This window comes from Neoarius graeffei, chromosome 5 (assembly GCF_027579695.1).
Source record: "Neoarius graeffei isolate fNeoGra1 chromosome 5, fNeoGra1.pri, whole genome shotgun sequence".
NCBI classification, from domain to species: Eukaryota; Metazoa; Chordata; class Actinopteri; order Siluriformes; family Ariidae; genus Neoarius; species Neoarius graeffei.
In genome coordinates this window covers 65329348-65352494 of record NC_083573.1, presented here as the reverse complement: position 1 = coordinate 65352494, position 23147 = coordinate 65329348, and the positions used below count along the sequence as shown (strand labels likewise).

Genomic DNA, 23147 nt, shown 5'->3' with positions numbered 1-23147 from the left:
AATGAATAAAACATTAGGCAGCATTTCAATGACCAAAATGAACTGCTTAATCCGCTTGAAGCAATTTACTCACAGGTTTAATCCCCTTTAAATGAAAAGAGCATCTGCCAAAGCAGATCATTTAGTGCATAGTAAACATTAGTCAGGAAATGATTTGAGAGTCATGGAGGAAATTGAGATCTGGAGCTCAGCCTGAACAGGCTGACAAGTTATTGACACTGAGGGGCAGGAGGCAGTAAACTTTTATTTGACTTTACTGCACAATACGCAAGCAACAAGTTACATTCCTGTCTTTTTGCATATTTTTACGCATGGATATTTTTGGATTTTTACACAGGCACAAGTTATCAACGTGCTGCTGATTTGCATGTTATCTCTGGAAATTTTAATATCATTGGAAATGTCTTTGGTTAGATAATAATTTGTTACCGTTCTCTTAAAGAACACATTTGTTAACCAGGTTTATGCAACTTTCAGTACATTGTGTCCTTAGTATTATCAAGTTCTCTGTCAGTTATTTTTACCCACAAAACTTATTATACTAATGTCATGGCGTATAATTTGAATATTATGATCACCCAGACATGGTGTGCAAATGTATGGCAATTTGTGTGTGTGTGTGTGTGTGTGTGTGTGTGTGTGTGTGTGTAGGAGCTGTTCTATGAAGATAGGCACTATCATGAGCACTGCTTCCGCTGTTTCCGCTGTGACCGCTCACTGGCTGATGAGCCCTTCACCAGTCAGGACGATGCTCTGCTTTGCAATGACTGTTACTGCAACGAATTCTCTTCCAAATGTGTTGCCTGTGACAAGACTGTCATGCCTGGTATGAACCTATCATGCATTTTGTCTGTACATAAGTCAGATTTTTTTTTGTGTCAGTCAGATCTATTCAGGCAGTGCAGTATTTTCCTTCAGAAAAAGGAGGAGGAGGAGGAGGAGGGGCAGCACAGTGGTGCAGCAGTTAGCATTGCCACCTTACAACTCCATGATCCCTGGTTTAATCCTGAGCGCTGTCTCTGAGTTTCACATGTTCTAATCATATTTGTGTGGGTTTCCTCCAGATTCTCAGGGTTTCTTCCAATACACCAAAAACATGCTAGAATGTGAATTGCCTACTCTAAATTCATACTTAATACATCCACTTGTTGTGAATGTGTGTGAGCATGGTGGCCTTCAATAGACTGCTGCCCCGGGTGTAGCGGAACTGAAGATTTAAATACTTTTAATGCTCTCATCGTCAGTCATCATCAACATCCTGTATAGCTTTTTTTTCAATAACTCCAGGAAAAAGAGTAAAACCCTTACATGTAACACATTTCTATTGTGCGTAAGCCTATAAATGCTTATCCTGTGCTTAGGTGAGGTGGCCATTCATGAGCAGTGTGATGCAGGTAAAATCACAAACATGAAAGCACTGTTGGCTAAAGAAAAAAATGGGAGTAGGAGGAAGAGATGGAAAAGATCCAGGACTAGAAAGAGAGACAAAAATTTAAGCAGTGAGCATAAAGGCAAGATATGACAGTAATTGCCAGTGTGCTGATCTTGCTGTCTCTCAGCCAAATCTTTGTGTGCGGCAGTCTGCCAAACATCTGATGAGAGGAGGAGATAAGCCTGTAAGCTATTTCATCGAGGGCTGTATCATCCAGAAAAAAAAGAGTAATAAAATAGGAAAAGATTCCATGAGTTAATAAGGGTTTTGTATTGAGTACAAAGAATTCTGTAGTTTTCTGTTATGACCTTTTTCTAACGTACAAAACAGGTCGTTCAGTTTTGTGCCTTTCCGTAGTAATAATCAAGAATGTAAAGACAATACTTTGTTCCAACAGAGCAAAACTTGTTTCATGCATCTTACACCAACGCTTTCATTTTGCAGAAAGGCACATAGTTAGTGGTCAGGAATTCTGTCTGTGATGTGGGAACAGAAAGTCAGAAACAATACAGTCTATGTAACAGAAATGCACTTAAACACACATTGCATACCAAAGTGTGTTCACTTTTCTCAGATTAATTTCACCCCATGGGTTTTAGACTGAAAATGACTCCTTCTGTACTCTTCCCACTGAGTCTTAAACTCAAAAGCCATGTTCCAGCTGAATATTTCTTCAAAAAAAAAAAAAGCCTGGAGGATTATGTCCTCTATCTTACCTTTGCAGAAGAAAGCTATACTGATCTCTTTAATATGGCCTAACTGAAGAAACCCTCAGCTGTCCTTTTCATCTGGAGAAGTTGTGAACACCTAGCAGACTTTGAAGGTCACTTTTTGAGCGTAATAATATCAAGTCATTATACTGTCACTAGAAATCTTTGTTTTAGCTTTCTTTGTGTGATCACAGTGGAACGGCCTTTTGAAGAACATCTGCTGCACTTGAAGCTCTGGGGCATGAAGCCATTTTGTGTAAATTAAATGTATGGTGCTGTAAGATCCACTTTCTTTGTGTGCTAATAATTAGAATAAACTTGCTGACTCTTTCTTTCTCTCAGGTACGAGGAAGCTGGAGTATGCTGGCAACACATGGCACGAGGGCTGTTTCATTTGCAGCAGCTGTAACCAGCCTATTGGCTCCAAGTCCTTTATCCCAGATAAGGATGATCACTACTGTGTGCCCTGCTATGAAAACAAGTTTGCTCCTCGCTGCACTCGATGCAAACAGGTTAGTATCAGGTCCTTAAAGCAACACCCAGGCTTCAAGAATTTCTCATGCCTTACTAATACCTAATCAACCCAAATTAAATTCCTCCTCAGGATTTCAGCTGTCACACATGGAGTCCCTCTGGGGTTTTCGGATGCTTAACAGATCTAGCTTTCTAAAAATGTTCTAACTATTTTTCTGAAAAGCAGGCCTGCTCTTATGGATATGTGCTTAAAAGACTAAATAAAACTTAAATTAGACAATTACATTCACTGTTAGAAAAAATGTAGCATTGTAAAGTCACAGCTCTAGGGTCCATGGTTCAAGCTTGGGTTATGTCCCATATCCACAGGAGGTTTTTTCAGGTTCTCTAGTTTCGTCACAGTTCTCTAAAACTTGCTGGTCGGTGGATTGGCAACTATAAATTGCCCCTTGGTGTGAATGGATGTGTGAATGTGTGCGCGCACAGGGCCCTACAATGAACCGGGGTCCAATTCAAGATGTATTCTTGCCTCATGCCCAGTGTTCACGGAATAGGCTCCGAACTGATCACAACCTTGACCCAGTCCCATACTGCAACACATTTTCATGTCATATAATTGTACAGAATTTGTTGCCTCTTTCATACCAAAGACCAGGGTTGGACATGGGTTATTTGACCAATATTCAGCCCTTCTTTTTTCAGTTCAAACCAAGTGAGTTAACATGGGTTAACGCCTGGTCATGACAATTCAAATAGGACCCAGGTAATAACCCAGGAGAGATGCATAACAATTAACTCACAAACTGGAAATGAGCGGATATCTCTCCTACACACACACTGTCGGTTTCCTGCATGCTCTTTTCCTCCTGACTGCATCGTCTCTGGGCCTGCCGTAAGCGAGGTTTTCTCTGCGTTGGCTTTATTTGGCACCCCATATGATGGTAACATGAATAAAAGTATTTCAGTTCAGTTGTGCATTTTTTGTGCACACAAAATAAAAAAAAATTGCTCAGTTTTAGAGAAATTAACTGGTAAATGGTTTAATGACATGACAGCACCCCATTAAAGGCCCCATCACACTTATTCAGAATTAGCAGGAATCAAGCAGAACCAGCTGGAATGAAAAATTTTTCAAAATTCATGCCACATTCGGGCGGGAATTTCAAACTGACCAACATTCTTACAGCTTTGTAAGAATGCCGTTCGAATACTTAGAATGCGCTTTGAACCCGCCTCGAATGATTCTTGCATATTCCAGGTGTATTAGCTTTTGAATGCAGTTCAAATGTAGTTGGAACACAGTAGGAATATCTAGAATGCTGTCAGAATATTAAGAATGCACTTCGAATGCCGTACGAGTGCGGTTTGATTGCTGCCCGAATACCACCCGAAGTCTGGTCGGAAGGTGCCTCGAATGCTGTACGAATTCAGCTCAAATGCAGTCAGAACGCTCCCGGAATAGCCACTGAATATGTTTCGAACGTCTAAGAATTCAAAGAGAATGCAGCTCGAATAATTAGAATGTACTTCGAATATCCTGGAATACATGAAGAATTTTCATTCCGACGGCATTCCGGCTCATTCGAGGCACATTCGGGACATTCTGGCAGGATTTGAAGTGGCTTGCCATTTAAATTTTTCCCTCGAACATGATCAGAATGTTTCGAATGCTGTTGGAATGCCATAAGAATATTTAGAATGCAGTCAGAATGCAGTTAGAATACACTTTGAATGCCGTTAGATATTTCTCCTCTTCGAATGCACCTCGAATGTTTTGAGCATGAGTAAAACATTCGGGCCGGCCACAAGAATGGGTCCGAATGTTTGGAATGCAGTCAGAATTTTTGGAATGCACTTCGAATATCCCAGAATATACAAAGAATTTTCATTTTGACGGCATTCCGGCTCATTCCGCCACTAGTGTGACTACCCTATAACATTAATAACTTAAGAAATAATGAAGCACGTGTATTTTGCATGCACAAACCATGCACAAACAAATTGAAATACTTTTATTCATGTTCTCATCATATGAGGTGCCAAATTCAAATTTAGTTCACCACTCGGGTGTGTGTTTGTGTGAGTGCATGTGAAACGATGTGTGAGCTGGTCTCATGCACATTTTTAATTTAATAAACACAACGAGTATGTGGAGAAATGGAGCACAGTGGCTCAGTGCATATAGTAGTACCTGTAGGACTTTGAGTGGGTGGGTGGAGCACAGAAGTATGGCAGGCCAGAACTGAGTTCCAAAAAAACTCTATTTGCAGCTTTTCAGCTTTACAATCTCCCAGTCACACAGACGCGCACACACGCACATCAGTCGTCCGGTTGGGGAGAGAGCTCCCTTCCTCTGCTCTCTCTCTCTCTCTCTCCTTATATAGGGTGCGGACACTGGGGAAGACACACAAACACAGGTTAATTGACATCAGGTGCAGTGATTCTGCCACTTACCTTCCCTGACTCCGCCCTCCGGTCACAGGCCGATGCTTGACCACGCCCCCGCTGCCACATACCCCCACCGCCTGACTCAGGCCGCCCTTGATGGGAGAGGAAGTCCGCCACGACCATCTGTGCCCCCAGCCTGTGGATCACCTTGAAGTTGAAGGGCTGGAGTGCCAGATACCAATGGGTGATCCGCGCGTTGGCATCCTTCATGCGGTGGAGCCACTGGAGGGGCGCGTGGTCTGAACAGAGGGTGAAAGGGCATCCTAGCAAGTAGTAGCGGAGGGCGATGACCGCCCACTTGATGGCTAGGCACTCTTTCTCTATGGTGCTGTAGCGCTCCTCACGCACCGACAGCTTTCTGCTGATATACAGCACGGGGCGATCCTCCACCTCCTGGGACAGAACAGCCCCCAGCCCTCTGTCTGACGCGTCCGTCTGCAACATAAAGGGGAGAGAAAAGTCAGGGGAGTGTAACAGTGGCCCCCTCACACAGTGCAGCCTTCACCTCAGAGAAAGCCCGCTGGTATTGCTCCATCCACTGGACCGGATCTGGTGCCCCCTTTTTAGTGAGATCAGTCAGCGGGCTGGTGACGTCCGAATAATTAGGTATAAACCTACGATAGTAGCCAGCCAGCCCCAGGAACTGTCTCACCCCCTTTTTGGTCTTGGGCCTTGGGCAGGCCGCAATCGCTGCTGTCTTATCCTGCCCCAAGTGTCCAGCTATGGGATTAAAGTGAGCCGCCTGGAATACCAATTCCCGGCAGCTCTTTGGGATCAAAAGTTGTGTGATTGGCTCCTTAGTCTGAATGTCCTGCGTCACTTGGTATAACCTATCCTTCATAATGGAAAAATAGGGGAAGGATGGGGTGGCATTTGGCTGGAGCGTTTGACCATCGATTACTCTCACTTGGTCAAATGCATGCCGCAGAGTCTCGTCTCGCGACTGCTCTAACGGGAAATCCGCAAGGGATTCCCCGAGAGAGGGAGGAGGAGCCTGCTGCTCCTCACTCTGACGCGGAGATGATGTAGACGGCTCTGTGACAGCTGCTCCTGCCAATGCCACACTGGGACCTCCCCCTGCTGAACTACGGCAGGACCCACTCTTCACTAAATGAGTCATTAACTCCCGAAATCCCGGCCAATCAGTCCCCAAAATTATCGAGTGGGTAAGGAGAGGATTAACTGCCGCCTTTACACTAAATTTTACCCCTCGAAATAGAATATGGACCGACACTAAAGGGTAGTTATGAACATCCCCATGCACGCGCGCACACACACACACACACACACACACACACACACACAACACCTTCACTAATTGTGCTCCCCCCAATGCCTCGTCTTGCACCAGGCTTTGGTGGATTGAGGTCTGATTACAGCCGGAGTCCACCAAAGCCTGATACGTATCCCCTTGGACACCTCACTGGTATGCGATACGCTCTGGCCCGATCGAGGGCAGTTCCTGGCGCGTCAGGGATCCGGACCACCGCGCCCACCTCCATTGCCAAGCACTGATGCTGGAGGTGCTCCGGCTCCCCGCAGCGCCAGCAAACCGGCCCAGGCTCGCTCTCTGCACTGGCGCTCTGGGGCTCACTCACCTGAGGGGTGGTGAGAGACAGACACGGAAGCGGGAAACGGGAGGGTACCGCGGGTGCAGCGGGCCGGCTGGGGTGGAGCTGGCCCCCGCCTCCGTGGTGGGAGAACGGGGCAAGGACGAGACACAGAAGGGGAGGGGGGGAGAGAGAGAGAGAGAGAGAGGAGAAGAGGCAATCTGCGATCCTGCCGTTGGAACAACCGCCAGATGATCCTCCGCCAACTCGATGGCCTGATCCAGCGACGCCGGGCAGTGGCACTGGACCCACTCCGCGGTCCCTTCAGGAAGTCGGGCGATGAACTGCTTCAGTACCACCAGATCGATTCCCTCGGCGTTGCGGTTGTCAGCCCTCAGCCACCGCCGGCAGGCGTCCCGGAGTTGCTGGCCAAACGCGAACAGCCGGCCGACCTCCTCTAGGCGTAGAGCGCAGAAGTGCTGGCGTTGTTGGTCTGGGGTGCGCCCCACACGCTGGAGGACAGCCCGGCACAGGTCTGTGTAGACCAGCCAGCTGTCGGCGGGGAGCTGTAGCGCGGCCAGCTGCGCCTCGCCCATTAGCAGGGGGAGGAGGCGTGCTGCGCGCTGTTCCACCGGCCAGCCCCAAGCCTCTGCTGCTTGCTCGAAGATCGCTAGGAAGACCTCGGGGTCGTCGTGTGGGCCCATCTTCGTTAGGATGAGGTGGGGAGGGCCCATGGAGGTGGTGGACCCCGCCGACGCGAGGAGGTGCTGGAACGCCTGACGATCTTCCTGTTGCGCCAGCACCAGGGCCTCGAACCTTCGCACTTGCTCCTTTCGGTGGGCGACCAGCGCCTGGTGCTGGCTCTGTTGGGCTGTGGCGAGGGCGTGGATCAGGTCTGTGAAGGGGGAGGACTCCATGGGACTGTTCTCCTCTGTGCTCCTTCCCAGGTTTCGGCACCACTGTAGGACTTTGAGCGGGTGGGTAGAGCACAGAAGTACGGCAGGCCAGAACTGAGTTCCAAAAAAACTCTTTATTTGCAGCTTTTCAGCTTTACAATCTCCCAGTCTCTCTCACACACACACACGCACACACGCACATCAGTCGTCTGGTTGGGGAGAGAGCTCCCTTTCTCTGCTCTCTCTCTCCTTATATAGGGTACGGTCACTGGGGAAGATACACAAACACAGGTTAATTGACATCAGGTGCAGTGATTCTGCCACTTACCTTCCCTGACTCTGCCCTCCGGTCACAGACCAATGCTTGACCACGCCCCCGCTGCCACAGTACCTACTAATAATAATCAAGGAAATGTGCAAGAACAAGCGTGTGCTTTATTTCACCTGCACTGTTTTTGTTTTCACCCAGAACTTATGCACACGCTGGGTAACTTTAGTGGAGAAAAAACGGTGTTTGCAGCTTGTCTTGTTTTAACATGCTTGAAAATAACCTACAATAAAGTTTGTTTCACTCTGGACGTGTGTGTGTGTTCAGTTTTGTAAGTGCCTGCAGGAAAAAGTAATTAAAGCACTGATTGCCCCACTTGCATGAGATTCATTAGTTGCAATCCGGGTGGTGCAATTCACCTTGAAATCTGTGAGAACAAACAAACTATGAATTTCATTGTACAAGGCACATTATAATAAAGCTCTTGAATGTATTGGCACTTACTGGCAACAGTTTTAAAGATTTTTTTTATTTTATTTATCTTTTGGATAAAATGTGTCAAGCAGCAGTGGCATTTAAAAAATAAATTGTACGAGCAAAAAAAAATGTAAGAGAAGTTTTAAAGGGGAATACACGTTAATCTTCCTCGAGTGTTTACTTTTACTATGTACAGAGTTGTACATTTACCATGAAACTTTGAGCTCTGTGTTTCTTCCATATTATTTCAGTGGCTGAATATCACATGTGGTGCGCTATATGAAGTGCATGCCAGAAGGTGTACAAGGCAATGATGTTATACCCAAGAAACATGGATCAAATATTGTTTTTAAAATGTAAATCAACAAAATGTAATACTTTCACACTGTCTGTTGTGGAGGGGGCACCCAACAATATTTGCTCTGCACAAATTTGGTCCCATGCCACATCTAATTAATGAGTCCTATTATACAGTGTCTTATTTAATCTGTTTCTCTGTTTTTAGGTCTTGGCCAAAGGGGGTGTGACCTATCGTGATGAGCCATGGCATAAGGAGTGCTTTTTGTGTGCAGGCTGTAAAGTGCAGCTAGCTGGCCAGCACTTCACCTCCAGAGACGACCGCCCCTACTGCCTTAAGTGTTTTGGAAACCTCTATGCTAAGAAGTGTGAGGCCTGTAGCAAACCAATCACAGGTACATCAGAGTAACTATACATCTGTATGTTGGAATGATTGTATATGTTTTTATGTGTAATGACCTGTTTGTTTGGCTCATGCATGTCTGTGTGTGTTCTTAGGTTTTGGTGGAGGGAAGTACATTTCATTTGAGGAGCGACAGTGGCACCAGTCCTGCTTCACCTGCACCCGGTGTTCTGTGTCACTTGTAGGAGCTGGTTTCTTTCCTGAGAGGGATGAGATCCTGTGCCGTGAATGCAACAGCAATCTATAGAGCCTTTAGTTACACTCCACTATCTGTTCTGCCAATTACACATGCACACATGCGTATACACACACACACACACACACATGCACGTCTCCATGCTTACAGACTCAGAGTCCATGGAGTTTTCACAAATACTGATTAACTCAGCAAAAGCTGTGGTAGTTATGATATCCCCATTTGATATTCAGTCAGGGTGGTTTTCTTAGCACACACAAAACCTTTTGGCAGATGGTTCAACCTGTTTTTTGTTTTTCTTATAAGGTAAAGATAAGTTTGTCTAAGAATTTCCTTGTTTGCAAAAGTGAGTGCAAGCTTATGCTTGTTAGAAATCAGTCTGTTCAGAATTGTGCCTTACTAGTTAGCATTGCTCACCCTGTGTGCTTTTACTTTATACAACTTTATGCCATCATTGTCGGATTTTTTTGACCCCAAAGCAGAGAACACAGGCTCAGCTCAGAGTGCTACATGTCTCACTTTATATTCATCAAACTGCAGATTCCTCAGCTGCACTGCTTACTTTGTTGGGATGGAAAGCAGTCCATCATTTTTTCCATTCAGCAACAGTAGTGCTTAAGCAATACTTTAGATAAACCACCAGAGCTCTCTCATCTCAGGACTACAAACAGGAGTGTGTCATACAGTAATTAGTACAGACATAATTCATCCACTCTTTTTTGTCCTGGTTCAGTAGAACTACTCCCTAACTGTTCAGAGCGAGTTGATAATGAGTAGTTAAAGTATATGATTACAACCTATAAACCACCTCCGACAGATTTTCTATAAACATCAAAGTGCTCTGTCCCGCTACCATTGTTCATTTCTCAAAGAAGACTGAATTTTGTTCTATTGGACAAATTATTATATGAATTATTGGCCACAAGAACATACTTGGCAAGACATTGTATCTGAAAGTTCTGATCCAAGTCTGTTAAACTTGATAAAAATGTTGGCGTGACTATTTGAGGTCTGTAGTATTTAAGCACTTTTGATGTTTATTCATCTGATTTGTTCCTAAGCATATTGTATGTGATAATTCATTAATGGGTTATTTCAAATAAATGGATGGATGTATATCACACTAAAAAGTGACTTTTACAAAAAAATGTTGGCAATGATGTGTTTTATAGAAAACATTCATGCATTTGCACTATGGCTTGAATTAAGCATATCTTGTGCACAGACAATAATAAGTGAAAAAACACAGCATGTATACACTGCATATAAATAGAATACAAACCACTGCCTGTTTGCTATTTCTCAATTCTTTGTATAATCTTTGTTCTACTATACACATGCGCAAAACATCCCTCTTTTCCTTTAATCTTTTAAATGTTTGTGATTTTTTTAATTATTCTCTTTAAATTCACGTTTGTTGAAAGAATGACTGGGCAAGTCCCATGAAAATGTATGTTGCAATATGAATATGTCAGCAGAATGGTATGCATGCTGTTCTTTTTTTTTCCTTTCTAGTCTTTATCGTTTATTGCTTTGTTACTGAAGATAATATTCCTGATTTCGCCACAAAATATGTCTAAATGTATGTATTCACTTTGAGCTTTGATGCTGGCTAGTCAGAGTTAGCTAATGCTTTTTTTATTGTTTATAGAAATATGTAATATTGACGCTTAGATTGGGAAAAATGTTTTTTAAAAAAAGAGTCAGTCTGATCTAAATGTTGATGTTATTTGTTAATAAATATTTTATAAATTAATCCCATTTTAGTATTATTTTCTCTGTGAAAGTATGATCAGAAAGAGTCCTTATCAAAATATGATTGGGGTGGGATTCCCAAAAGCCTCTTAATGTTAAGAGCCTCTTAACTAGGAGAGAGAGTGTTCATTGTGGTGCTCGCTCTACTATTTAACAATGATCTTTGTGCTACGATGCTTTTGGGAAACTCTGCACAGATCTGTGACACAGCAGACTTGTTTGATTTGAGAGAATTTAATGATCTTGTAAGTAAATTCTGTAGCTTTAAAGCTGACTTTCCTGAACCTCTCCATGCATCAAGTGTAGATTTAGTATATATTATGGGTGTAACATATACTAAATCTACAGGATTGGTCATATTCTTAGCCAAGATCGAGACAATGATTGTAATGTGGCAATGACCTGGGCACCAGAAGGGAAAAGGAAAAAAGGAAGACCAAAAACAATATGGAGATGGACTGTGGAACAGGAAAGAAGAGAGATGGGCTGGAGTACATGGGATGAGGTGTGGGTCATGGCGGCCAATAAGGAGAGGAGCTCTGTGAAGGCCCTATGTGGCACGAGGAGGACAGGTGAAGGTCGACAGGTGAAGGTCAACAGGTGTAACATAATACCCCTATCCATATCTGTTTAGTGGTCCAAATATTTATATCTGTATCGGGATTTAAATCTGAAATGCATGTAGGTTTTTTCCACTTCTTTTTTTTTTTAGATATGCGTTGTTTGTTTTTTAATCCCACTCACACAGTTATTGTTTTTACCCTGACCAGGAAGTTACTAAGGATGACTGAATGAATGTTATAAATGCATCGTTCACATTCATCTTAATGAATGTATTCTTTCTTCATCCCATGAGCTTCATATTTGACAGCTCGCTCATGCCAATTAGTTTCATATCTGATCACACCCACATGAAAATAAAAACCTTCTTGTATAATTGTTTTATTGCATCCCATGCAATTTCTAGTTCTAATGCACACCTCTAGTCGCAACCAGATGCCCTGCAAACCTGTCGATTAAAAAAGCATGAATAGTCCTTATCTTGTCCTTATCTGTATTTGTATCTGTTTAGAACACATTATTTGTTTATTCCAAATAATATATTTGTTTCCATCCTGAGAATGTATTTTTCATATGGAAAAGTGTAATGTAGTATTTAATTAATATTGGCTGGTGTTGAGTGGTCTATCAGATATATTCCATTCAGCTATCATGATATTGAACGAGTTGAAGATGAGTATCTGATAGACCACAAAAAAAAGCCAGCCAATATTATTATTATTATTATTATTATTAGGGCCCGAGCACCGAACAGTGTGAAGACCCTATTGTTTTTCGAAGGATTATTATTATTATTAGGGCCTGAGCACCATTCGGTGTGAAGACCCTCGAGCACCGTTCGGTGCGAGACCCTATTGTTTTTCGAAGGATTATTATTATTATTATTATTCTGCCGCGTTTGGCCTTATTTGAGGCATTTCCCATGCACGAAAACTCATAAAATTTGATATACACATCAGTCATTGTCACTGATACTCAGCCACAGAGTTTTGTTCCTGGGCGTGGCCCAGGGACTTCATAGCGCCCCTTTTCCATTTCCCATTGAAATGAATGGGTAGAACTTTGGAATGATGTCATAAGGCCATTTGGAGTGAAATTACACATGGTCATTTTTAACGTACTCCTCCTAGATGGTTCATCAAATTCATGTCAAACTTGGCAAACATGATGCCAAGATATTGCTGAAGTTGAATTGCTAAGGGATTTTTGATATGTTGTAATATGTTGAAATATTATAACATATGTCAAGATATTCCTGAATGTTGAACTTGATATCCTGTAATATGATTCTGATTCTCATCTCATCTCATTATCTCTAGCCGCTTTATCCTTCTACAGGGTCGCAGGCAAGCTGGAGCCTATCCCAGCTGACTACAGGCGAAAGGCGGGGTACACCCTGGACAAGTCGCCAGGTCATCACAGGGCTGACACATAGACACAGACAAACATTCACACCTACGGTCAATTTAGAGTCACCAGTTAACCTAACCTGCATGTCTTTGGACTGTGGGGGAAACCGGAGCACCCGGAGGAAACCCACGCGGACACGGGGAGAACATGCAAACTCCACACAGAAAGGCCCTCGCCGGCCACGGGGCTCGAACCCAGGACCTTCTTGCTGTGAGGCGACAGCGCTAACCACTATACCACCGTGCCGCCCTGATTCTGATTCTGCATGATGAATTTTAACATGCTCCTCCTAGACGGTTCATGAGATTCATGTGAAATTTGTTATACGTGATGCCAAGATGTCGCTGATATTAAATTGCGAAGGGATTTTTGATATCTTGTAATATATTGAAATGGCCTTATGATTTTAATATCTTGCCACATAAACAGGAAACGTGTCAGAAAGCCACACTGCATTGACCGTATGGTCGGACACTTCTTACTTCAATAGATATTATGAATATTATGATAACCTGACGCCCAATGGGCCTGCCTGTTATAGCGCCACCGCCTGTTATAGCGCCACCACCTGGCCAAGCAGGAAATGTGCCAGAAATTGGCAATGCCTCAACTGATTGATCTGACACTTTAAAAAATATTGTGTATTATGACTGTGATGATATTCGCATGTGTAATTCAGATGCCTAGCACAGCGCCACCATCTGGCTAAGCAGGAAATGGGGAAAAATGTTCAGTTCATTGATGGATTGATCTGAAACTTTACGAAATATTGGATATCATGAGTCTGATGATCTAACATATACAATTCTGTGCACACTCATACACACAGTCATATGCATATTTATGCATACACACATACACTCACAAGTATGCACTCATATACATACGCAACATCTATGAGCACACTCTCTTTCACACACACACTCTCTCTCGCTCTCTCCCTCTGACAGACAGACACACACACATGCACACACAATAATAGTGGAGCTCCAGCGGAGCACCATACCTCTGAAAATATGGTAAACCCATCGAGTCCATTTTTTGTGGTTTGTCCGTGTACCACCAGTCATACACACCGCCTAGTGGTCAGTGTTAGTAATTACCAGTCATACACACCGCCTTGTGGCCAGTGTTAGTAATTACCAGTCATACACACCGCCTAGTGGTCAGTGTTAGTAATTACCAGTCATACACACCGCCTAGACGGCACGGTGGTGTAGTGGTTAGCGCTGTCGCCTCACAGCAAGAAGGTCCGGGTTCAAGCCTCGTGGCCGACGAGGGCCTTTTGCGACCCTGTAGGACAGAATAAAGCGGCTAGAGATAATGAGATGAGACACACCGCCTAGTGGCCAGTGTTAGTAATTACCAGTCATACACACCGCCTAGTGGCCAGTGTTAGTAATTACCAGTCATACACACCGCCTAGTGGCCAGTGTTAGTAATTACCAGTCATACACACCGCCTAGTGGTCAGTGTTAGTAATTACCAGTCATACACACCGCCTAGTGGCCAGTGTTAGTAATTACCAGTCATACACACCGCCTCGTGGCCAGTGTTAGTAATTACCACTCATACACACCGCCTAGTGGCTAGTGTTAGTAATTACCACTCATACACACCGCCTGGTGACTTGTCCAGGGTGTACCCCGCCTTTCGCCCATAGTCAGCTGGGATAGGCTCCAGCTTGCCTGCGTAGAACTTTGTAGAACTTTATCCTTTGTAGAACAGGATAAAGTGGCTACAGATAATGAGATGAGATGAGATGAGACATACCGCCTAGTGGCCAGTGTTAGTAATTACCACTCATACACACCAACTAGTGACCTGGCGACTTGCCCAGGGTGTACCCCGCCTTTCGCCCGTAGTCAGCTGGGATAGGCTCCAGCTTGCCTGCGACCCTGTAGAACAGGATAAAGCAGCTAGAGATAATGAGATGAGAGATGAGATGAGACACACCACCTAGTGGCCAGTGTTAGTTACGGTACACCCTGGGCAAGTCGCCAGGTCACTCGGCGGTGTGTATGAGTGGTAATTACTAACACTGGCCACTAGGTGGTGTGTATGACTGGTAATTACTAACACTGGCCACTAGGCGGTGTGTCTCATCTCATGACTGGTAATTACTAACACTGGCCACTAGGCGGTGTGTCTCATCTCATCTCATCTCATCTCATCTCATCTCATCTCATCTCATTATCTGTAGCCGCTTTATCCTGTTCTACAAAGGATAAAGTTCTACAAAGTTCTATGCAGGCACGCTGGAGCCTATCCCAGCTGACTACGGGCGAAAGGCGGGGTACACCCTGGACAAGTCGCCAGGTCACTAGGCGGTGTGTATGAGTGGTAATTACTAACACTGGCCACTAGGCGGTGTGTCTCATCTCATCTCATCTCATTATCTCTAGCCGCTTTATCCTTCTACAGGGTCGCAGGCAAGCTGGAGCCTATCCCAGCTGACTATGGGCGAAAGGCGGGGTACACCCTGGACAAGTCGCCAGGTCACTAGGCGGTGTGTATGAGTGGTAATTACTAACACTGGCCACTAGGCGGTGTGTATGACTGGTAATTACTAACACTGGCCACTAGGCAGTGTGTATGACTGGTAATTACTAACACTGGCCACTAGGCGGTGTGTATGACTGGTAATTACTAACACTGGCCACTAGGTGGTGTGTCTCATCTCATGACTGGTAATTAGGTGGCCTAATTAGTCATACACACCGCCTAGTGGCCAGTGCTAGCCAGTAAAGAAATAAAACAAAAGAGACTGGCTAGGATATAAGAAAATTCTACAACCCAGAAACAGATGGGAGCTCTGCTTTTAGGCAGTGCCTAAATCTATATATTAGTGACCATTGTGCATTTTGTTGCAGACATATGAAAACTCTGCATGTGTATACACACACACACACACACACACTGCAGACACAGGAAAGCTAAGATGACTTAAAGGAACAGTCCACTGTACTTCCATAATGAAATATGTTCTTTTCTGAATTGAGACGAGCTTATCCGTACCTCTCCGAGCTTTGCGCGACCTCCCAGTCAGTCAGACGTGCTGTTACTCCTGTTTACTCCTGTTAGCAATGTAGCTAGGCTCAGTATGGCCAACGGTATTTTTGGGGGCTGTAGTTAGATGCGACCAAACTCTTCCACGTTTTTCCTGTTTACATAGGTTTATATGACCAGTGACACGAAACAAGGTTCAGTTAAAAAAATTGAAACGTGGCGATTTTCTATGCTATGGAAAGTCCGCACTATAATGACAGGCGTACTAACACCTTCTGCGCGCTTCGACAGCGCATTGATACCTGCACTCCTGAGTGAAGGTATCAATGTGCTGTCGAAGCGTGCAGAAGGTGTTAGTATGCCTGTCATTATAGTGCGGACTTTCCATAGCATAGAAAATCGCCACGTTTCAATTTTTTTAACTGAACCTTGTTTCGTGTCACTGGTCATATAAACCTATGTAAACAGGAAAAACGTGGAAGAGTTTGGTAGCATCTAACTACAGCCCCAAAAAATACCGTTGGCCATACTGAGCCTAGCTACATTGCTAACAGGAGTAAACAGGAGTAACAGCGCGTCTTACTGACTGGGAGGTCGCGCAAAGCTCGGAGAGGTACGGATAAGCTCGTCTCAATTCAGAAAAGAACATATTTCATTATGGAAGTACGGTGGACTGTTCCTTTAAGATTACAGCATGAAATAGAGATAAGGAGGAGACACATGTATAGTTTTGTACATATATAAATGTACATTTTCACACCACAGAAACACACACACACACACAGTCTTTGTCTGTCTATCTCTCATCCATCAAGCAGTCATGGCATTTGCAACATGCACATCACCTTTGAACATTTGATGAAAATATGACATGTGACTGTTTTGTTGGGTGGCGGGATGTCCTGGGTTGCGGAACCACACGTGCGAGGGCCCGTCAAGGCCGCTAGCGGCTTTAATTATTATTATTATTATTATTATTATTATTACACATTCCTTTTGGGTGTTCAGTGCATCTTTCTCTTTCAAAATTCTCTTAAAATCTTGCATATTTAACGAAGCAAACCTGGAAGCCATGTTTGTTTACAAATTGTCACAGTCACTTGCTGGCACAGAAGTTTCACATCTCTGATGTATCTCTTTTCCAGTTTTTTTATGTTCGTTGGTGTGTTTTTCTCTTATAAATATGTATGAAGTATATCTAATTAAGTTTTGGTAGCCTTGGTGTTCAACACATCTTTCTCTTTCCTGGTGAACAAAGAAATGCTTCTGTGCATGCGCAGCAGAAAACTTTCTCATTGAATATTGACATCATCTCTGATATGTGATGTCATATTGTCTTGACAACCATGTAATATCGTAAACCATATTCAACGCTCGTTCTCCATTGAGTAGAGTGATGTAATACATGTAAGCGATATGCTAACAATATTGCATGCTATCAAACCAAATAAATGAAACCTGCTAGAAGGGAATAGATTGCATGTTTTTATTCCATCGAAAAAGTGTCCTGTATGTATAATAATAAAGTATATTTAAAATAATGGGTCTTAAATCCTGTTTCCCCTACTTGTAATATGCCTCATTTCATGAAGAGGATGAAAAGGTGCATAATTTAATGTGGAAAATATCTTCAGTGATGTGAATCCCAAAGGTTGGTTTTGTACAGTAGAGGTCTAGTTAGACAGTTACATTTATTTCTCATGTGAAAGATGCATATTAAATGTACAAAAGTTAAACCCCAGTGATCAGGGAAAAAGTACAAAACTGCACCTTTTTTAAAGAGTGAGTGCAGTGGCTTTGTTCATGGGATTTATTTTTATGTGCGAAAATGCAATCTGAATATTTTATTATAAGTACCAGAAATCTGTTTCCCATCCTCCAACAAAAATGAACAACAAGGCTTATCACCTGTTTTGTCACATGCCCTGTAATCCTGCTGTCTCTCCAGAACTAATCACACACCTATTCCCAATCACATGTTCACACAAATACACACCAAAAACCTCAGCTTGTTCCAACATATCACTCTTAGCATATAATTAGTGATGTTACCAAACTGGTGTTATTAAGTGTGCAGTAGTCTCTCTGGTGCACAGGTTTTGGCCCTGCTGGTTTAGTTTGCCAAGTGTGCTTGGTCTATTTTAGTCTGTTTGTTTTTCACCTGAACCAATGCCTATTTATGACTATGATTTTGTTTTTGCCCTTTTAAGTAGCTTACCCAACTTAAGTAGCTTGCTCATTAGCAAATTCTGCTTTGATTTTTGATATGAAAATATCAAATTGTTTTTGTTTTAGCTTTGGTAATCCTCAATAAATGGGTAAAAAAAATCAACCACTCTAAAGCAAGTTAATAAACTTTTGTTTGTGTATCCCTTTCCTGCTGGTAGTTTAAGTGATGTTTTTCGACAATGTGGGTCCAAAGACATTCTTTGTTTCATGTGAAAATTATAAAAACAAGTGAAATCCTTTAGAAAATATTTCTAAACCTGATCTTACACATCTGTGTGTTTGTGTAGTTTGATGTTTGTTTGAGTGTTTTGTCCGCCGGTTGTGGTGTAGCTCCGGACCCAGTTTTGGGCGTTGGTTCCTTCTAGGCCTTGGTTCGCTGTGGGTGATGCCTGCGCTCCCAGCTGTGGACTGCAGTGAGCTCGTTGCTCATTTAACATTCGTGGTTGTCCAGCGCTCTGCGCTTTAGTGCTTGGTGTGATGTTCCGAGCGATGTTGCTCAGTGGTGTCGCGGCGGCTGTGCAGGCGGTTTGGGACACACCAGCACTCTGCGTGGCGGAGCTTCTCTGCTCGCTTTGTGGATCCACGGCGTGGTGTTCGAGCGATGTGGCTGACGGCGTCACGGCAGCTGTGCTGGAGATGTGGGACTTGTTTTCATGCACCTTTTGGTGGGACTGTGGCTGCTACACCACTGGAATTACATCTTGACCCCTACTTGGTGGACTTTTTACTTTTATTTTTTATTATTTATTCATTTATTTATTTTTTTTATTGTTATTTTTTTCTTTGTCTGTAATTGTAAAGCGTCCTTGGGTTCCTTGAAAGGCGCTATATAAATTTAAATTATTATTATTATTATTATTATTATTATCTGCAGCAAATATTCAGATGCTCCCGAAAAGTGTGATTAATTGGATCAGGTGTAATAACTTAGGGTTGAAGTTCAATTATGTGGTAGGAAACTCCACGATCACCAGTAGGCATTTCCAATCCATAAGCCTGAAGCTTTGTTTTTCAAAAATACAGGAAAGTATTGTGCAAATATGGAATCTCCCGTTCATCAGTTAAATCAGATTCTTTTTCAAAAACGTGGATTTTTTTTTCATTCACAGTTTGATTTGTGTGTACGTGTGTGTTTGCTGACTGTGCTGTTTCATCACCTTCATGAGAACTAGAAGCTCACACACACACACGCACGCACGCACGCACGCACGCACACACAAACAAACACAGAGAGAGGCTGATTTGTGCTGCTCACTCATCCTTGCATTGGTGGATGTCTTCCTCCCCTTCTCTCTTTCTGCATTTTCACCAAAAAAGGTAATGGAGAAGGAGCTGGTGTAGGGGGAGGGGACAAGGCCTTCTGGTGGAAGTAGCAGGAGTGTGTGGGAGAGCATTTCATGTCAGGGGAGTGAGGAGTCTAGAGGCATCTGGAGCTACTCCTTCGCACTTCTGCTGGGGGTCAGTTACATGTTTAAACACCCACTGCCCTGAGGCTTATGGAAAAAAAGCCTGAGCTGAAGAGGAGGGCAACGTTCATGTGAATGGAGTCTGAAAATGTACTGATAAATAAATAAATAAACCCATATCAGACACAACACAGTATAGTGAGACTCAAAAGGAAGTGTGTGTGTGTGTGTTTTGACAGGTTTTGTCCATGCAGCGATATACTTGAAGAAAGTGATCAGCAGTTGTATAAGGCTGTCCCATGTACATATACTATATAGCTCTCCTCAGATGAAACACATGATACCTCTAATTGTCTTTCTGCCAGCTCAAACATAACTTTCAAGTGTGTATATGTATATATGTGCTTCTAGAAATGAGAAACCTATTCACATATGTACATATTTGACCAAAAAGGTTTTGCTAGTATCTGTGTTTGTGTGGTGTATTACATTCCTTCCATTATGTGATTACATTCTTGCAACCTTGATGGTTTTCACATGTACATTAGATTAGAGATATTCATTATATGACCACATATCACACAGTGCAATGTTCAGTCAGCCAACACACTGATTCAACGTGCTTTCCAAATGCACTCCCTGGCAATCTGTTTTTTGTAGTGTCGAAACAGAGGCATTGCACAATTCATCTGAAGAAGTCCTGCTTACAGAAAATGCCAAAATGGCAGTTCTGGAAATGATTCTTTCAGTCAGAAAGGATTAGCAGCTATTACACAGAAAAATACACCCCATTAAAGAGTTACAGCTTTCATTTCAGAAGATATGAGTCATGACGGTAAAAGTAAACTAGTATGAGTTCATAGATTAGCATATTGTTCATTCATTTAGACTGAAATATTTCAAGTCATTTTGAATCTGAATCTTTGTCTATGATGCAGTTATGTGTAAACAAATTCCTTGACCAAATGCCATTATGAGACCTTCATTAGCTCATGCTTTTAAATCCTTGTTTATAGTTGATGCTTTTATCTAAACCTATTTATGAGAGGAGTATAGCATGAGAAACCAGAAGTCACCTCACCTCATGCTTGATAGCAAAGCTTTCTGAGCTTTCTGTAACACCCAGTGTGAAACAGGAATCTGTCTGTCACTGGAAATGACTGAAACCCAAGAAGGATTATTGATAATTTGGTTCAGTCATTTCCAGTAGAAAATTTTATTTGTAAAGCTAGAAACTTCTATTTTAGTTGTGTGTATGCACATGTATATGTAGTTAAATGTGTAATTCCTTTTAACTGCAGTATTACACAGGGCAATGGAAAACTCCCATAACAGCAATCATGTGTGTGTGTGTGTGTGTGTGTGTGTACTTGTACTTGCTACATATTGAGGAATGGAATATATGTTTTTTATCAACAGAGTGAGGACATTCTTGGGAAATGAAGACATTTTGGCTGGTCCTCACTTCTTCAAAGGACCGATTGAGGGTTAAGACTTAGTTTTAGGGTTCAGGTTAGAATAAGGTTTAGGTTAGAGTAAGAGTTGGGTGGCACGGTGGTGTAGTGGTTAGCACTGTCACCTCACAGCAAGAAGGTTCTGGGTTCGAGCCCAGTGGTTGGCTTGGGCCTTTCTGTGTGGAGTTTGCATGTTCTCCCCATTTCTGTGTGGGTTTCCTCCGGATGCTCCGGTTTCCCCCAAAGACATGCAGGTTAGGCTAATTGGTGGCTCTAAATTGTCCATAGGTGTGAATGTGTGTGTGAATGATTGAGAGGAGAAAGCCTCTATAATAATCCAATAGAAGGCAATGAGAAACCACTACCCTAATGTTCCTTAGACACTATGATGGCTCAAGCCATCAGAGTGGCCATGTCACTGTAGTGATATGCCAACATAGATGGAGGATAAGGGTTGGGGTTACACATTTAGGCTACATCCACACGGCAACGAGATTTTTTTTTTAAATATCGCGTCCACATGGGCAACGGATCAGTAAAATATCAGGTTCATATGGCAACGCAACGCTTGCTGAAAACGATGCAATACACATGCCACACCACTACGTGCGCTGTAAGACGGTCCCATCGGAGACACCAGAACAATAGAAGTAGACACATGCGCATAACTGCGCATGCGCACAGTGACTATCCCTGTCACTGTCACACGCACACACTTTCTCACTCCCTATCCTATGGATATAGTCCCTTTAAATCACATGCTCGTTTTTTGAATGGAGACGCAGAAAGAGGAATGAATGGGGGTAGATGGAAGCCGGTACGCCAACATTCTGATATCCTCCAGAATTCTTTAATGGTCCGGAATAAACATCTGAAGAGGTGAGATTGCTCCTTTTTTTTCCCTATTTTTGCTGGCGGGATTGACTCTGCCCTACGGGCTATTCTCTCTCTCTCTCTCTCTCTCTCTCTCTCTCTCTCACTTTGCACCATTACACAATAAATATTCACAGTGAAAATATTTTGTAAGCATGTTTCATGAACCAAGTTATAGGATTTGTTGACAACTCGCATCGAGTTCATTACACTTCTACCCGGCGTGAAGCACATATGGTTGTGACGTCATCGTAAACAAATCCGTTCTACTCATCCAGACGACTTCGCAACGGCTCCGTTGCCAGATTTTTTCACTCTGGAACCCGTTCTCAAAAGATTTCGTTTTGGGGCACCCAAAACACCGGTGCCGTGTGGATGCCAGGCCGAAACGATAAACAATTTTATCAGATTCACCTGAATCCGTTGCCGTGTGGACAGGGCCTTAGTTGTGATGGTTAGGGTAAGGGGCTAGGGAATGCAGAGTGGACCCCTGCCTGGTCACCTGGATCTCCAGCTACTTCACCGACAGACCACAGTACGTCAGGCTGAAGGACAACATGTCTGATACTGTTATTAGCAGCACCGGAGCACCCCAGGGCACGGTGCTGGCCCCTCTTCTCTTCACCCTATACACCGCGGACTTCTGCTACAACTCGGAGCTGTGTCACATTCAGAAGTTCGCCGATGACACAGCCATCATGGGGTGTATGAGGGACGATAGAGAGGAGGTGTATACAGGGGCGTAGCCATCATTTTAGAAGTGAGGGGGACAAATTGTTCAGAGGTCTATTGAGTGATTTATCATCCTCTTGCATTCAATTGCACCTCTCCTTAGCAGCTAAAGAACCACATAACCACAAACAACACAGCACCAGGGAACCGACTTGAGTTCTTTAAAATGATATACTATCAAAATCTAAAGTCAAAATCTATAAATCTATAAAGTAAAATTTATAAATAGAATTAAGAATAGTAGTAGTGACATAGCTAGTTATATTCTCTTCTCACCTGTAACCCTGCATAATCATCCCTGTTGGCCTCTGGTCCACTGTCTCCTCTCTCACCCTGCTCTTTCTATTGTGGCAATAAAGATTAAAAAATATGTGGAAAGCAACATTTTGAAATAGAATTAGGAATACAGTAATAATAATAATCAGCAAATTCATGTACTTTAAACTTTAACTACCACAAAAATAAATTAAATCTTTACAAAAATAACAGTCAAAGGAACACAAATACATTTATATTCTTATTTTCTACCCAGAAGTTAGTTGTTACTTTAGAATAATATTACTCAAG

The 23147-nt window shown here is 43.0% G+C and overlaps 1 protein-coding gene across 3 annotated transcripts in view; it reads left to right on the top strand.

Annotated features, from left to right (window-relative positions):
- Positions 1 to 10907, top strand: part of fhl3a (four and a half LIM domains 3a) — a 56477-nt gene extending 45570 nt beyond the window's left edge. For all 3 annotated transcript variants that reach the window (XM_060922254.1, XM_060922252.1, XM_060922253.1), the window contains 4 exons: positions 652 to 826; positions 2485 to 2654; positions 8761 to 8947; positions 9051 to 10907. In XM_060922254.1, the coding sequence (XP_060778237.1) occupies positions 652 to 826; positions 2485 to 2654; positions 8761 to 8947; positions 9051 to 9202 (684 nt within the window). In that variant the 3' untranslated portion in view covers positions 9203 to 10907. The remainder of the gene's footprint in view (positions 1 to 651; positions 827 to 2484; positions 2655 to 8760; positions 8948 to 9050) is intronic.
- The last annotated feature ends 12240 nt before the right edge of the window (positions 10908 to 23147 follow it).